General features: G+C 44.5%; 1 protein-coding gene across 3 annotated transcripts; it reads left to right on the top strand.

Moving 5' to 3' along the window:
* Positions 1-3,392: 3,392 nt before the first annotated feature.
* Positions 3,393-17,796, top strand: smad1 (SMAD family member 1). 3 transcript variants are annotated; one of them, XR_015101860.1, is made up of 8 exons: positions 3,393-3,523; positions 10,469-10,996; positions 12,819-13,076; positions 13,146-13,262; positions 13,652-13,873; positions 13,983-14,239; positions 14,929-15,872; positions 16,097-17,796. XR_015101860.1 is itself a non-coding variant. In XM_086120394.1 (7 exons), the coding sequence occupies exons 2-7, from the start codon at positions 10,597-10,599 to the stop codon at positions 15,070-15,072; spliced, it is 1,398 nt and encodes a 465-aa protein (XP_085976520.1). In that variant the 5' UTR covers positions 3,393-3,523; positions 10,469-10,596; the 3' UTR covers positions 15,073-17,796. The 3 variants fall into 3 exon arrangements, 2 of the variants coding, with proteins under 2 accessions (XP_085976520.1, XP_085976521.1); XM_086120394.1 differs by having other exon boundaries at positions 14,929-17,796; XM_086120395.1 differs by lacking the exon at positions 3,393-3,523 and adding an exon at positions 8,663-8,752 and having other exon boundaries at positions 14,929-17,796.
* Positions 17,797-17,903: the final 107 nt, after the last annotated feature.

The following is a 17,903-nucleotide window of genomic DNA, read 5'->3' as shown; positions in this document are numbered from 1 at the left end:
ATGTTGTACTCCGTTTCTAACTAGCCTTATTCCAGACTAAAAAAAAAAGAAGAAAATTAGCCTTTGTTTCTATTCCACTGTGGTATTTATTCTCACAAATGCAAAACACCCAAGTTTTTTAAACAAACCATCTCAAATCAGCGTTTTGTATAATGGATGGATGTAAAACTGATCACGTAAAAGGGGACGTGATGTCATCTTGCCACAAGATGGCGGGCTAAACAAAGTCAACGAATAATAAGAAAATTGGCATACACCGACAATATTTGTTACAGTGAATGGAAATGACCTTCCACATGCACTCTTTTTACATAGTACAGTGGCTAACGCATACTTGCGGCTCGGCACCCGTGTTTCAAGTATTTGCTGGTGTCTTTTAATTTGTTTATATTGTTTTTAATGTTTTATATTTTGTTTTTTGGGGTGGTTGGTTTTTCACGAAAACCAACTGTTGGCAGTTTCCCAATTTTTTAAAGAATAGGTCATATTCTTTTTTTCAATGCGTTTATAATATCCCTCTTAGCTTTGAATAGTGGGGGTCCACTCTAGCCTATATCTAATGTAAAAATACAATTTGTAATGCAAAATGCACGTGATTTGTAATGTCACCCTTTTCTGTTGGCAACAAGCACAGTGAGGTGGGGTGGCTGGCGGAGTGTTCTTTATTGAGCAACGCATGACACCACACAGCACTCGTGTGTCTGCCTCTATGCAATCCTGTTGTCATCTATCATCTACCCTGGTCACATGACCTCAGGCACGGTTTGGGGATGGGTGACATCATCCTCACTGATCATCCTTTGTGTCCAACCCATCCCCCTCCGAGTCAGTTGGAATTCTAACACACACAAAAGGATGAGTTCAGAAATAAGTGGCCCACACTACTGAATACAGGTTCTAAATATAAAAAAACTGTCAGAGCTAATTTAGTTCTCAACCTTAGTACTGGCCATTGTGTCACATGGTAATAAAATGATGACGGACAAGTTTATCGTGGATATAAATGTTTCATTTTAACAATCCTGTTTTTATTAAATCATATCAATGTCTAATGCTGATAGAATAAATATTTTTTTAAACAAGGAACACTCCGTTAAAGTGCTCATTCAAAGAATTATGGTTTTACATCAGGATGGGCGAGTATTGATTTCAGGTATCGGTATTAGTGCCAATACAGTACTAGCCTTATTTTAAGGAAGTGTAGCCTTGGTGCCTGCAGATATATCAGTCACCGAGATTTAAAGTAAACAAAATCTGACATTGAGTAACAGCAATAGTTGATACTATGCTAGGGCAGTTTGATAATTGGCGAATCACCATCTGCGGCAGAAAGAAAGGTTTTATTCACAATTGTATTTTTGTCATGTAAAATGAAATTTTATACATCAAAAGTACTAGAGGTATTGGTATTAGGTATCGGTAAGTCGTCAAAGTGGAAAAAAGTGATATTGAACATCCTTAAAATGTCATTTTCTGATGGGCAATCAAGACTTTACCATTTACATTCCAGTACAGGGATAAAGACCAATCGTGAATTCCACAGAGCAGGGAAGGGTGACCCTGGGGACTCCATTGCACCCCTGTTAGTTTAACCTCGGTCACTCACAATGTCCATCTCAGGCCGAATGCTCTAAAAAAATGAATAGGCTATAGACCAGTAAATATAGATACAGGATACACACCTGTAGTGTGAAGGACAGCTGATAAAGATACAGTTGCACCATCATATGCCCCCCCCCCCCAGCCCCACACACACACACTTAGTGTTGGTTTAACCTCAGCACCCCACTTCACTCCCAGTAGAATCTTGACTGGCAGGTGCTGTGTGTTTATTGTCCCAGCCGGCATGTGACTATGACAGCTGCTGTCAGTCAGATGCTGCTTCCCACCCTACACTGTGAAACTGGTAAGACCACCCTCTGTATGGGGGTCTAACTTGGGGGTGCCGATGCTCTTCTCAAGCGTGTCATATTTTACAATATGGGGATTTAGAGGAAGCAGAATATAGCATTGTCTGGTGAGCTCCCAACGAATCTGGTGAGTTGCATGGAAAATTTAACAGCAATTTGGTATGGAATGTTACTTGAAAACATTTCCTGTAAAAGTGGGAAGTTTTATAACAGCCACAGTTTGACTTTGACAGATTGTGTCAATAGTCGTCGTCAGGACTGCTATTTTTATTGGTACTTTTAGGATGGGGCGGGTGTATTGTTTTTTTTTTTAATTGATTTTTTTTTTAGGGGGGGTCGGTGGTGGGGATTCTGCTGTAGTGGAACCCTGAAAGATAGCTTAAATAAAACATTGCATGTTGGTAACAATTAGAAAGACAAACCTGAGAGAAAAAAGGATGAAATTCTGCCTTCGTCATCTCTTGCTCCTCCTTTTTTCTTTCTTTTTTTTTAAATTTAACGTGCCGCGCGTTCCCGCCTCACTCAGACATGCTGTCGCCAGCCGCGTGACGTCATCTGCAGCAGGAGCTCCGCGTCCCCGAGAGAAACTAGTTCCCTCCACCTTTGAACGGTGAACTCCCAAGAAGCATTGCGATTGTATTAATCCGACATCATTTACAATCGTGATAACTTTCATGTCTTTTTATGAAACATTGATACACCGCCGTCAATCTATCCGGCATGTCATTCGATACACCTCCACATGCATCGAGATGACTCTTAAACTCACATTTTTGATGCACACTGCCAATGAAGTTAAGTTATATAACTATTTGATTGGGAATGGAATAACAGTGTGCCAAATAAGTTTATATTGTCTTAAAATCGTACGTATGTGGCTTGATTTAGCTCATTTCCAAGGCAAGCTGCACTCGCTCCCTTGCCCTTTAGCCTGCATTATATTAATGAGATGCTTTGAAGAAGTCTCTCACTCTTGATATCGAAAACTTCGCCCACATTATCCATCTGGAGGGCTCCACATAAAGCAAGAGTGGGCAAAGTGTGTCCGTGGGCCACCAAGCTTTTATCAAGAGTCCTGCAGTAGAGGACACACAAATAAGAAATGAAAACACTTACAAGGAGCATGGAGACAACACGAAAGCACCAAAAGGGAACACCACATATCTATTTTAGGGTGTCTGGGTTTATCTTTGCATCGTTTTTAATTCCATGTGAGTTTGAAAAAGAGGGAAAAAACAAGACAAAAACCCCCCACATGGCGCTCCATGCACAAGACTGCTCATCCCACATTGAAATTTTGTTTTTAAAACGGCTACGAACCACGAAATAGGGAGGGGTGAAAAAAACTCCAAAACGGGGCCAACCACTAAAAACTTTGCCAGGAGTGAGAGCCAAAGTTGCATAACGTTTACGATGTGAATGAGACCGAGAAGAAGCTTTCGGGATGCGTATGGAAAAAAAGTAGGTCTTGTTATTGTGGAAGGCGGCCCGGGCGGCGTGATACTGTGCGCCCGGGCGGAGGGTGATGAGGCCCCGCGACTCGCTGACGCCAGGCCGCATCACGCCGCCGTGAGGAGGAGAGAGACTGCTTGCTGCTTCCACACTCGTTCAAGGTAACGTCAACCTTCTTTTAAATGTTTTTATGGCACTTAAACCGCCCCCAAACAACTTTTAATGTGTATTTTCTCTCTTACTTGTCATTTGCGCTGCGTTTGTTCCCGAGTCGAGCGTTAACGCTTCCCAGCGGCGGCAACAACACGAAACTTTTCCTTCTTTTCACCCCGTCCGTAGTTCCACATTCATCCTCGTTTTAAGTGGGATTTAATTTAAAATGTTGCTATAGCAACGTCAACAACAGTGGTTCTAATTTCCGTGGTAAAGTCACTTGAATATCTGCCAGGTAAACTTTCAAAGCATCATAACACCTTTAAACGACACTCAATTAAGCAACCCCAGAGCGCTTTTACTTTGAGTTGTATAAACTTGATTTAGTCATCTCCATGACGTCTGTGGCTTCTTTATTGGATCACAGCGTTGGAAAATCTTGATATATAGAATAGTTGCAAACGTTGTTGGCAAGCCCAAAATGGATGCTCACGTGAAAAGTAATCAATCAAATTTATTCAGACACAAAATGGATGCCAACATGAAAATTCGTCAAGCCATATATTTTAACAGAAACATCTATCTATCTATTGTCTCTTTAAAGCACCTGTGTGTGTGTGTGTGTTCATCATGTGTCAGTGAATCAGTGTGTAAGCACTGACATCATTGAAGGTGGCGTATCAGCTTACTTAAAGGACCTGCATTTTGACCTTCGTTTACTGAGTTGTCATTCCTTTGTGGCCGAAATCCCGATTACTTGTCTCGGGATATGTGAAATAAAACATTGACTAAAATGCACTCCACTGCAGATTAGTGGCATTCCAACATGGAGCGAGGCAGTCACAACATTTGCCAGATGACAGAGTATGCCGCCATGTGTCACGTTGAGGTGTCCCTCCTAAAAGGACGTAAACTCCCACGTCGGGGGTGGCCAAGCATGGTTGGGAAAGCTCGCTTGACACTGATGTGTTGTATAGTTTTGTGGGTTGACCCCAATCAAAGTCAAGGCTAATCATGCTTTGGTCATCTTTGACACGGATGAAGCAAAATTGAAGGATGGGAGCTGGAACAGAAGACGCTGCTGCGCTTATTCACCTTTTTCTTTGTTGTTGTTTTTTTTTAACGCAGAGCTCTCTTTCCAGTGTTCATTGATTTGTTAAACCCGCTTTCACTTCGAAAAAAACAAAATGATGATGCTGGCGCTATTATTCAAATAATGTTTTGCCTTTTTTATTTTTCCTTTTTTGTTCCTCCTCTGAGATTTGCTTTAAATCCCCTAATACCAAACAAACTTTAAAACGGTATTTTAGCTTCAACAAAACTAATCACAATGCAAAGAGTTATTTCGAAGACGTACTTTGTTTAAGAACCATCTACAGGTGTACTGCTGCCATTCAATGGTTAATAGAAAATTAGCATAGTTTTCGAAGGGATATTTATTCAAATGTAAGCATATTTTTTAACATGCAACTGGTGCAGAAATGCGTATAGACAGGCAATATAAAACTAATCGTAGGCATATATTCTTCCTAATGTGTGAAAAATGAGTAATCTCAATAAACTTCAATCGTGACTTTATTCTACTCTTTTGATCTTAATAAAGTGTCGGCATGCGTCTCCACGCATGCACCCCACGACACTGCCCCTAAGAAGCCAAGGCAGCACACAACAGGAACGGGAGGTATTTAATTTTATTGATTGATCTCGATCATACATTATTTGTATGATTCTTTAACTTATTGCTCAATTATTTTCTGCTTGTTGTTTGAAGTTCTTTTTCAAGTTGAGTTTCGGTTCTAAGTTTTGAAATCAATGACTCATCGTGTTTATTGATCATCATTTCAACATATCAAAAGTAACGGTGCTTGTTTTATTTTCCACAATCGCCCGGCGCCCTTTGCCTGAAGGGTCTTAACTAATTCACTCCCAAAGACGTTTTGAAACGTCTTTTCAGACTTGGTCTAGAATTGGCTGGTACTGAATGATTTAATTTCCGTGATTGCCGGATAGTGTCGTGTTCCCGCTGAGTGTGTAAGATGTGTGTCATTATTGTCGCTATCACTTTACTTCCCTTTCTCTTTAGTATTAAAGCCTTTCTGCCGCCCTCACTCTCTCTTCCTGCACTCCTCAATTTATAGCCAGTGACCCCATTGAGCGGTCGGACTAATGGATGCCCAGTCCAGGACCCTGCTGATAAATAATGTAGCTTCTTTATAACGCGCCGTCCGCTCCTCTCCCTTCCCCAGGGGGGGAAGACAGCAGCGCATCATTAGGGCCTCATCGTCCTGCGCGGGGCTGGGCCTAAATTGATTAGCAAACAACGGAGCGGTGCAAAGCGATCCACGGGGCTCGCGCGGCCCGGTGGTGGAGACACGCCGTGTTGCTCCGCGCGGCCATTAGCCGCAGTAGCTCGCCTTTAGGCCGTCACGGAGATCCCGCAAACGAAATGTACAACGTACTAAGCGAGAGCTAGAGAGCGGTAGCAAATGTCAAGTGTTTTTTTACGAGGTTGTTGAATAAATGCGACCGTGTGTTCCCCTGCTTTTACAAGGAAGGCCGCAGCCGCCTTGGGCATCTGTGTAACATTTATTCGCGTGCGCCAAGCAGCCAAACCTGAGCTATTTCATTGACAATATGCTAATTGCTGTGGTTGTGGTTTGGAGCGCTGTACAACTGCACCGTGTCAAATTGCTCTTAGCCTTGACAAGCTTATGAGCATTTTGTGTACCAGTTACGCATTTGAACCCTGTCATGCACCCTGTAACCCAGGGGTGTCAAACTCATTTTCGTCGCGGGCCACTTTGAGGTAATGTCTTCCCTCGGGAAGGCCGTTACGACAGTGAAACGAAATAAATGTTTCTATATTATTACTTGTACACAACAAATCGATAGATTACCAGTTTTGGAATCAGTCAAATCAATTATAAAAGTCTGTTCCATTATTGTTTGAGTGAGTGTTAACATTATTATTACACATAACAATTCGACATTTCGGTGCAGACTTCAGCAAGGATCATGGAAATTGACACACATGATTTGCATTCGCGGGCCACGTAAAATGATGTGGCGGGCCAGATCTGGCTCCTGGGCCTTGAGTTTGACACCTGTGCCGTAACCTCAAAACATGATAAGCTGTCCACTGTAGTAACCGTTGTCCCTGAATGGGTTAAAGCGGAAGGTTGCAAAATTTTGATATTTACCACATTGGGAACTTTCTATGGGAATGAATGAATGAGCAATTTAAGAAACGGAATGTCAGCTGTTATTAGGGGAACTTAATTAAGAGTCCTCTCTTGGTTTAATTTTTGCTTCGAGCTACGGACAAGCTTCAGATACGCCCATGCTCAAGTGAAATGAAAAACCCCCAACAAACTATGGAGCAAATGTACGGTCATACCTTCACATGTAAGCCATTCCCGTCGACCTTTGCAGAAACCTTTGCAGAGATTCACCAGAAATTTGGTGTGGACCGGTTACCCGTTTCAAGGTCGAGTGCTCTTTCAAAAACCGAGCTGTCGGTGTGAGCAGTGTGAAACGCTCTGCGCCAAATTACCAAACCCCGCTTGTCGAAATCTAGAAAAGGCGGAAAATGCCGCATTTACATTTTGAATGCTTCTCAGATAACACTGGCGAAGCCATATGGGGGCCTTCAAGTCAGCCTGCAGTCACATGTTATGAACTGCCTCAGGGCGGGTGATGTCCCCCGGAGTATGGCTGGCAGCTGCAGCAGCGAGACAATAGAGGACACGGAAGTGCGCTCCAGATGTTACAGCGCAGCCCTTTGTTGGAATCTCCCGTCTGAAATACATCAAACATGTTCATGTGGCGCACAAAAATGAACATGATAAAGAAACCCAAAAAGGACTTTGTTAGCCTGTTGATTGCTTGACAAGATTTGTCCATTCTGTGTGACAAGAGCAACGGTGTTCATTACCGTATTTTCCACACTAAAAGGCGCACTGGATTATGAGGCGCACCTTCAATGAATGGCCTATTTTGTCTTTTTTTTCATACAATGGACTCACCGCATTATAAGACGCAGTCTACAATGCATCCACTAGATCGAGCTATGCTCAAAGAAATGCCAACAGAGCACTACACTACACTACACCCTGATTTATACTAAAGCGACGATCAAATGTCAGTAAAACGTATTTAATGAAGCAGCGACATAGTTCACTTAACCAACAGCAAGTTATAACATTGAACTCTCTTGCCGATCGCCTTAATTTTGAACTCTGCGTTGTCAGCATGTCTCGAGCAAGGAACCATTTTGGGGGTCGACATATTACTGTAATGACCTTACACAAGGCGCATCGGATTTTAAGGCGCACTGTGAGCTTTTAAGAAAATGGAAGGCTTTCAGGTGCACCTTTTAGTGCGGAAAATACGGTTCGTACGCAAAACTACAGGACACTCTTCGGTTTTGTTTTTAACACTTGGACTGGTTATCAAACAATGGCAGCACGGATGTCGCCGCTTTCAGCAGTGTTCATCAAAGTCTGAACCTTTTGACAAGGGAAAAGCCCCCCCTCCCCTCCCCTCGACCCCGCACGCTTCATCCTGCACCTGTGGAAAATCCTGCACCCCTCAGCAGAAGGAAACGATGCTGTTGTTGTGATGGCGATGACAGACGCCAAGACTCAACCACGACATCTGTTTCCTGTGGCTCCACGGCGGCAGATTAGCACACGTTAGATATTCGCGGTGGGAGTGGGATGCGGGGGGGGGGGGCTGGCGATACTGTAGTCACAAACCCCCCCCTGTAAGCATTTTACTGCCTTTTCCTACTGTGTTCAGCATCTGTTCTGAATGAGGTCGGGGGGGGGGAGCAAACGCACTCCCGCTAAGACTACTGACACACATTCGCCTTTGTGAGTTTGTACAGAATCAACTGTGTTAGATAAACCACTGTACAGTCATTTTGGAAGCCGGGCTAAGTATAGCTCTAATGTTCCTGTCAGGATGCTTGTTTTTTAGCAAGTGACCAACACACCCCGTTAAAAGTACCTGCTCCCGCCATATTGACCCCCCCCCCCCCCCCCCCTCCAACCGCCCCCTGTTTGTCATTGCGATGTTGTCTACACGTGCGCTGTCCGACAAAGATAGCGATCGAAATTTAATCCTATAATCTGAGGGGACCAAGAATATCTAACGGGGCATTCTTAATGATCTATTTGTTCTTTGCCGGCGGGAAATACAATATACTGCAGGCTTTACTGTCAGCGATGCACTCGGTGAGTCACGCTCGGCGCATTTATCCACTTGCTTGCGGTTGCAGAAAACGTAAAAAGACGGAGAGCTTTGCGCTCTCTTTTAAAAGCTTTGCTCGAGGACCCCCCGCCCCCGCCACCCGCTAGTGAATGGTTCCTCCGGGAGACAAACGAATGGACAGATTTAACCGCGCGTTTCTTTCTTATTGTCCGACGTGGGGCGAGTGTTTGCCGGTCGGCGGTGCTGAAGCTCATATTTTCCTCAGCGGGCCGCTCGCTGGACATTAAGTTCCTCCGATAACTCAATAGCATTCTTTTGAAATCTCAATGAGACGCGGTCGAAGATTTTACAGCAAAACCTTCGCTTAAAATAACTCGAGTGGCACGAGTAGAGCCTCTGCCTGTTTGAAAAACATCACTGTGGTATATATATTTGCAGCTACTGTGTGATATCCCCACCATCCATCCGTTTTATTTTTTATTATTATTATTTTTATTTTAATACATTTGGCAAGAAGCAGAGTGCACTCATATTCACACCTACTGACAATTTAGTCTTCAAAAGACCCGCTAGGCGTTTTGGGATGAAGTAGCAGCAAACAAATTAGTCGAAAACAAATGCTAAGCACAAAGATCACACGTAAAAATACCACAAAGGTAAGAGTGTCACACCCATGGGGAATTTTAATTTTTCAGCACGCACACTCCCCCCAGGGCTTTGCACTTAACGGGAATGAATTAAAGAAAATGAACAAGCGCAAACATTTATTTCTGCTGTGTTTGCACGACGGCTCTTCCAAAGGTTTCTCACCTGTGTGTTTCAACACGCAGAATTTTCACTTTTCCCGCTGAAAGGGGCTAACACTCAAACATGACTTGCGATTATTACACGACGACTTCGGGGCCCACTTCCAAGTAGGAACAAGTTGATTGAACATCATTTTGCACCTTCGACCTGGAGACTGAAGGATGGGATGACCAAAAAAAAAGTAGCGATAAGAAGGCAGCGGATCGATAAGTTAAAAAAAAGTAGCGATAAGAAGGGAGCGGATCGATAAATTAAAAAGTAGTCATAGCGATAAAAACATATCATCCCGAACCAAGACAGACTTGCTCGAAAATGTGAAAAATCCTGCAGCCTGTATTTGTTTGCAATACTCTGCCTGTAATTCATCTTTTTATTGCTGTAAGCTGGGGGTGTCAAACTCATTTTTGTCGCGGGCCAATTTGGAGTGACGTCTTCCCTCCGAGGGCCATTAAGACAGTGAAACCGAATAAAGGTTGAAACCTCATCACATCGCATTATTACTTGTACACACACACACACACACACACACACACACACACACACACACACACACACAAAAGATGGCTCACTAGTTTTGAAATCAGTCATGTATTTGTTCATTGCAAAATGTCACCGTTATTTATTACGTAGGGCAGTTTGAGATTTCGGTACAAATTTAAGCAAGGATCATGGAAGTTGACAGAGATGATTTGCTTTTGCGGGCCACATAAATGGATGTGGCGGGCCGGATCTGGCCCTCGGGCCTTGACTTTGACACCTGCGCTGCAAGCGTTGAGACCACATTTTTATAATTAATGGGCTGGTTCATCACTGATGTCGGGCTGAAAAGTTCGTATTGGTTGGGCCCTACGCTTTGATTTTTGCATTTCCCTTCAACTTTGACATCAATATTGACACAAAAAAAAGCTGATCGATATTATTTCCTCTTGCAGAATATCTGAGGAATATCCCCCGCAAAACTCCGCAGCGATTCTCCCCTGAAGCTGGACTTCCCCCCCGCCACTCCGACCTTCTTTCGCCCCAGCGGAGAAGGCGGGCGTGAGGGCAGCCCCCGGCCATCATGAACGTCACTTCGCTCTTCTCCTTCACCAGCCCGGCCGTCAAGCGCCTGCTGGGCTGGAAGCAGGGCGACGAGGAGGAGAAGTGGGCCGAGAAGGCGGTGGACGCCCTGGTGAAGAAGCTGAAGAAGAAGAAGGGCGCCATGGAGGAACTGGAGCGTGCGCTGAGCTGCCCCGGCCAGCCCAGCAGCTGCGTCACCATCCCCCGCTCCCTGGACGGACGGCTGCAGGTGTCCCACAGGAAAGGCCTGCCTCACGTCATCTATTGTCGCGTGTGGCGCTGGCCCGACCTGCAGTCCCACCACGAGCTCAAGGCGCTGGAGTGCTGCGAGTATCCCTTCGGCTCCAAGCAGAAGGACGTGTGCATCAACCCTTACCATTACAAACGTGTCGACAGCCCAGGTCAGTGTGGCCTTTGGTGGCTTTCTCCAAAACGACCTTTTTTCATCACAAGTGACGTGCATATAGCGGACTAGCTGCAGGTGGCTAGCGCGAGGAGCTGAAGTTGCAGCCTGTATCGTGTGCTCCTCGTTTCTCGCGTGGCACAAACAAGTGGACTAAAATGGACCAAAGCAGTCACAAACGATCCACATCAGGGATGCACGGATGATCCTTTTTTTCCCGACCAACAGACCGCTTTACATCTGACACCCGCTGATATCGTTTACTCATAAAACTGATTATGCCATTACGTAGAGCTGACCAATAATTAAATATCAATAGACGATAGACACCTGATCAATATCAATAGAAATTCAAGTCAACTATTTTGTCAAATGTGCGACATGTGCGACATACAGCACAGATGAAATTGCATTCCTCTCAACCACAGGAGAGAGAGGAGCCGCTGCGGGTGCCCGCGCCGCCATCAAAAGAACCTTTAACATAAAATGGCAAAAATAAAAACAAAAAGTTGCACTCAATATAATATTGATTAAAAAAATATATTTTTTAAATGGGAAGCAAACTCCAACCCTTTCTGCATGCTGTAGGCACAGTTTGGCGTTTGATTTGTGCCACAATTGCGGCCGCTTAAGAGGACATTTGGAGCACCAAAGCTTATTTCAACGCCAGATATTTTGAATTGTGTTTTTCCTCTTAATAGTTGTGTTTTATTTTGTTCACTTGGATCAATTTAAATGTTTTAGTTCGATCTTTAGTCTGTTTCATTGTTTTTCAGGTTTATAAAAAAATCAGTAATTATCGATAGGCTAATATGGAAAATGTAGCATGTGATTGCATGTTTACAAAGATGTTGATTTAATCTCTAAATTGACCCGTTTATCTGTGCGACAAATCCAACCCTGTTTGATCCTCTACACAAACACAAGATTTGGTTTTATTTCTTTTTTTTTTTTCTCCCTTGGGAGGATCCTTGCAACAGGAAGTCCGCCACCATCCCTGCACAATAGGCGGAAAGACTTGCTGCCCGCCTTGCACACTTTTTGTTTGAGCAGCAGAGGGTTGGAGGTGGTTCAACCCTCAGCGCACCTGTCTGTCCACACTTCCCCCACTCCCCCCCCCACACACACATGCACACGTAACACATGCCTACACACACACTTCCAGTCAATCAACCTGCACGAAATCCCGCCTCAGCTGTCGTCCTGCTGTCTGAAGCTTTTGAATGAAAAGTGCACTGTGCAGAATCAACAGGGTTTTTGTTCATCTCTCACCAATGTTTAGGCACAAGCAAGGAGGGGGGGGGGGGGAAACGGGGGCTAGTGCAATGGTTTGTGCGTATTATACCTGAATGGGCCGCACGGCGGAAGTATTCCACCTCTTGAGTGGTTAGCATGTTTGCCTCACAGTTTTGAGGTTTTCCGTTTTAATCTTGATTCCAGACTTGCTGTTTCCTCCTCCATATATTAAAAAAAAAAAAAAAAGTATGTTAGGCTAATTGCAAATACTAAATTGTCCATAGATGGGAATGTTTAAAATCTCCAAAAAGTGATTCATTTTCGGTGATAACTCGAGTGTTCCATTAACCTGCCATGCGTGTTTTCGGAATGTGGGAGGGAACCGGAGTACCCGGAGAAAACCCACACACTGCACCTCTGCACTGTGAGGCCGACAAACTAACCAGTCGACCAACATGCTTTTTTTTGAAAGAGACTAAATAAACTAAGCTAAATTCTCTGCAAGCCTTGATATAGTTTGCTAATTCTGCGGATTAAAAAGAAAAAAAAACGTTTCACCCACGTTGACTCCTATTTATTTGCAGTGCTACCCCCCGTGTTGGTCCCGCGCAACAGCGAGTTCAACGCCAAGCACACGATGCTCCCTCGCTTCCGCAACCCGCTGCAGCAGAACGAGCCGCACATGCCCCAGAACGCCACCTTCCCCGAGTCCTTCGCCAATCCCGTTCCCTTCCCGCATTCGCCTGGAAACAGCTTCCCGAGCTCACCGGGCGGGGGCAGCAACGCCACCTTCCCGCATTCACCTTCCAGCTCGGACCCTGGCAGCCCGTTCCAGATGCCGGGTGAGTCCTTTGCGGTCACCTTGCCGCCTCTTCTTCCACATGACATCTAACTGTTTTTTTGTAATGCAGAGACGCCACCGCCTGCCTACATGCCCCCGGAGGAGCAGATGACTCAAGACTGCCCCCTGCCGATGGACACCAACCTCATGGTGCCACCTTTGCCTATCGAGACTAACAACCGGGCAGGTGATCAAGAATCATCAACATTCACGGCATATTTGAAAAGGTCTTCAGGTGTTCTGGTTTCATGGTAGGATAGGTAGCAAGCCACATTTATGACAAGATCGTATGATTCTCAAAATCCTTCTCCCGTCACCCCTCGCCTCCAAAGCTCAGCCCATGAAGTTCTCATCCTTGTAGAGTCACAGTCATTGCAGATTGGACAGTAGTCCTCGTTCAGCTCAGTTGAGAAGAAGATACAAGAAGACCCCGTAGCTTTTCAATAAGGATGTTTGAAAACTCAAGTCAAGCGTCAAGCAAGATCTTTGAGCCGAGCCCGGCCAAGATCGAATTTCTCATTCCGTGAGTATGCGCGCGACTCCGCTCACGACCTCTGAATGTGTCCTCCGCGGCAGATGTGCAACCCGTGGCCTACGAGGAGCCCAAGCACTGGTGCTCCATTGTTTACTACGAGCTCAACAACCGCGTCGGCGAGGCCTTCCAGGCCTCGTCCACCAGCGTGCTTGTCGACGGCTTCACGGATCCCTCCAACAACCGCAACCGCTTTTGCCTGGGCCTGCTGTCCAACGTCAACCGCAACTCCACCATCGAGAACACCCGGCGGCACATCGGCAAAGGTGCGGCCGCGCAAAAGCCGGTCAAATTGCCGTCAACTGAAGTGCCGACCGCGTGAGCAAATTGATTTTCGGCGTATATCGACCGGTCTTATTCCTGCGCACCGCTCAGGCGTCCACTTGTATTACGTCGGCGGCGAGGTTTACGCCGAGTGCCTGAGCGACAGCAGCATCTTCGTCCAGAGTCGCAACTGCAACTACCACCACGGCTTCCATCCCACCACCGTGTGCAAGATTCCCAGCGGCTGTAGCCTGAAGATCTTCAACAACCAGGAGTTCGCCGAGCTGCTCGCCCAGTCCGTCAACCACGGCTTCGAGGCCGTCTACGAGCTCACCAAGATGTGCACCATCCGCATGAGCTTTGTCAAGGTCGGTACTTAGGGCGGAACCGTTTGGGAAATACAATCTCATTGAGATTTTGTTTTTTTTTCCCCGCGAGTTTTTGAATCAATCAATTTATCTACTTCAGTTAGAGTTGCGGACGTTCTAGTATGAAGTATTCACTACGGCAGCTTCCCAAAGTTGTACCAAATAACTGAGGCGTGAACATAAGTCAGTGAGCTGTTATATCGGTGTACAATATTAATGCAAACAAATGTGTGGCTTTAGCACATCAACAATGAAAATAGGGCTGAGCGATGATGAAAAATAATCGAATTGCGATTTTTCTAAAAAGAATTGCGCTTTGATTTGCATTTTATTTTCAAAGCCCTTTTCTCATGTGTTTTTCAACAATTGTAACGTTGATTTCAACACATGAGGTGAAGGCAAATGAAACAGCAATGAATGTGAAAGACAGTTTGCTGTACCTACGACAATTACTTCATATTTTGTGAAGTGTTCACAACATAATTCTGCCACACCGGTGTGGCGTCATCCTTAATGTATATTGTCAACTGTAGATTACAACGAAAAATGTAAACAAATCAGCTCTGCTGCTTCCTACAGACCACTTTGTTTCACAAAACATGACACAGTATGTAATCGCACTTACACATTGTCTAAGTCATCCATTTTGTACTGAATTAGGTCAATAAAAAGACGTGGTGATGTTTCAGGGCTGGGGAGCCGAGTACCACCGCCAGGATGTGACCAGCACCCCCTGCTGGATCGAGATCCACCTCCACGGCCCCCTCCAGTGGTTGGACAAGGTCCTAACGCAGATGGGTTCTCCCCACAACCCCATATCGTCCGTGTCCTAGACCTCCGTCAGGGTCAGCCCAGCGTTATTTTTTTTTAATTTTTAATTTTTTTTGGGTCCAAGTAGCAAGACGAGCAGATCCCAGATCGGTTGACTCCTTATTGCCTCGTTAGATAAACTGTCTGATTGAAGCACAAGTGGCTGATCTGGGATCTGTCAATTGCATGGGTTTTCTACTTGAAGGACGTGTGAAGTGGCCACATATACAGACTGGGAGACGAGTGAGCAAAGAGAGCATGATGCAACTGGAAGAAACTTGATCTTTGTGACCAACACTAATGATCCAACCGTCACACTCTTGGTGAGCGCAGGCGTCCCCAAACTGGTCTCCTTTTAAAAAAAATGTTCTTCCTGTCGACGTCGCTTTGCATGCCCGCATCCACATACTCCCTCCGACCTCCACGTTTTGAAACCGGTGACCGACAAGCTGCCGCGGACATCACAGCGTTGCCGTTTGCCGTTGTCAAGTTGTGACAGTGAGACAAGACGCTTTGACTTCTTTGCCATGAAGACGAAAGGCTGGATTCCCGCCGCAGCTGTCTTTTTTTCCACGGCCTTCGTTTTTCTTCTTGAAGGCGAGTTGCACATGGCTCCACACACACAGTATGTTGTACCGTATTATTTTTATGAAACCGCTTGATGGCCAAGGACAGAGATGGTCGCTAAATAGAAAGGAAGTGGGCAAGAACAAAGTCAAGAGTGGAAGACTGCTTCGCACCCCATTCGCTGGGTGTAGCGGCCGCGCTACTAACATCGGGTGCCTTTTGGCAGAGACTGCACGCGTGGCTGTTTCATCCACAGGTACATATGTGAATGATAAATATTGTTATGTATTGTTGTAAAACGGAGTCACTGTTGTAGCATTGTGTCAGTAGTGTGCGTTTCAAACTGTGGGGGACTCTGAATTCTGACGCTAAATACAAAGCAGCATGTTTTCTTTTACGGCATCGGTATCAAGAAAAGCTTCATAGACACAGAGGTTCCCCGTAAAAACCTTGGCATTCACCCTCCTTTGCCTTTCATAGCGAACCCAGCCAAGCAGGATATGGCTGCCTCGCACCAACTGGACAGTAACAACGGTCTTATGTGAAGTACAACATCTGCACAGCGACAATTGCTTTCGACACAAAAGGCCAACTCAGGTTTTACCATTCCAAGCTGTCTGAACCAAACCGTCCCGCTTGGTCGAACCGTGCTTCCATAAATGCGTTGTAACTACTGGTATCATTTCTGGGGTGACATTCCAGCTCTCTGGAATTGCAGTCAGTCGGACCTTACACTGCAAAGACATTGGTGTCGAATTTCCTCCTAGCATGGAAGAAAGACACCAAGGGTGACCTGTATGAAATTTCAATCACTCAAGAAGATACTTGGGAAATTCAGGGGTGGAGTGGAGGTAGTGGGCGTGTGGGCGAGGTGAGGCAGGTGGTTTATTTCACAAAAAAAAAAAATACAGTTCCGCCAATAACTTAAATGTTGCTCATCATGTTTTACACTAATGTTTTACCCCATGGACTTCGGTTCAAATAGTGTTGTTTTTTTTTTATTCACGTTTAGACTATGGTGCTGTGTTGTCTATTTTTGGCCATGCGTAGTTAGGTTTCTGGAAGCATAAGTACAAAAGTAAAGACGCATCATGGACTGATGTTTTCAATGACTGTTACATGAAAATATTCCATTTTAATTCAATACACAAAAGTGTCCACCCATATCATTTTTTTAAAATAAACTACTCTGTTCTTACTTTGTTTGACAATGTTGTACTCCTTACATTCATTTTTTATTTTGTATCTTTGTCTGCACTATTCACATGTTGACTCTTTACTTTTTTTTTTTTGGTATGGTCAAACTCCCCATAAAGCAGTTTTATTCCATGAATATCAAGACTCTAGTGGAGGATTAAAAATAATTTCTTTCAGTATTTTGTATTTTTGTCAATGTATACTGTATTTGTATATATACATGTTTTAATTACAGGACGAAAGACACAAGCTATGTATGAAGTATGCATTATGGAGTGTTTGCATATTCTTAACTCAAAACAATCGATTTTCCCTGCACTTTTTGGAACCAAATTCAACCACAGAACATCACCTTGCCGCCATCTGCAAAGTCTGGTTGGTCTTAAGCATTATTTTGTAAACCTGGACTTTGGCTTTCTATAGGTTTATAGTCATGCAAGTATGTTGTGTGTTTCTGTGATTAGCAAGCTTTCGAATGACATCAGCCTTTCGAAAATGGGACAAAGATTAGGTTTGAAACTCAGACTGAACAAAAAAGGTCACATCTATTATGTAGACGCCGTTTGTCTTTGCATTAAGACATTGGCCAGAAATCGTTGCATTGTATCTACTTTTTGAGAGTTAGAATTTAATATCTAAAATTACACTGAAATTGTCTCGAAATGATCTAATGCTGAGTTCATATCAATCAATCTTTGAAATGTAACTCACCGTGTATTACAGAACATTTAAATACAGTACTACATTAAAAAAGTGGTCATCTCCTGCCATCTGTTGGTAGACAACGTTACCGTTTAGCAATTTTGCAGACTGTCCTCGGAGAGGCGTGTGTGCGTGTGCGTGTACACACACACAAGCGCGCGCACACACGAAATGCCGGTTTGAGTTTCAGTGCATTTCATGTTTATGCATGGCGTGACAACCAAAAGGCATTGATGAAGGTTTGAATGTCATGAAAAAATAAAAATCAAGTTGTGATTTAATATGAATTCTGATAATTGCTTTTCATGAGAGCATTGCCCCCACTAAGATGGCGGACATGTAGGCACGTCACTCCACAAGGCCCGAACAACATTCTTGAGTGACAACG

The sequence above is a fragment of the Hippocampus guttulatus genome, chromosome 9 (genome assembly GCF_054856545.1).
Source record: "Hippocampus guttulatus isolate MCC_2025c chromosome 9, RoL_Hgut_1.0, whole genome shotgun sequence".
NCBI classification, from domain to species: Eukaryota; Metazoa; Chordata; class Actinopteri; order Syngnathiformes; family Syngnathidae; genus Hippocampus; species Hippocampus guttulatus.
This window is presented reverse-complemented; position numbering and strand designations above follow the sequence as displayed.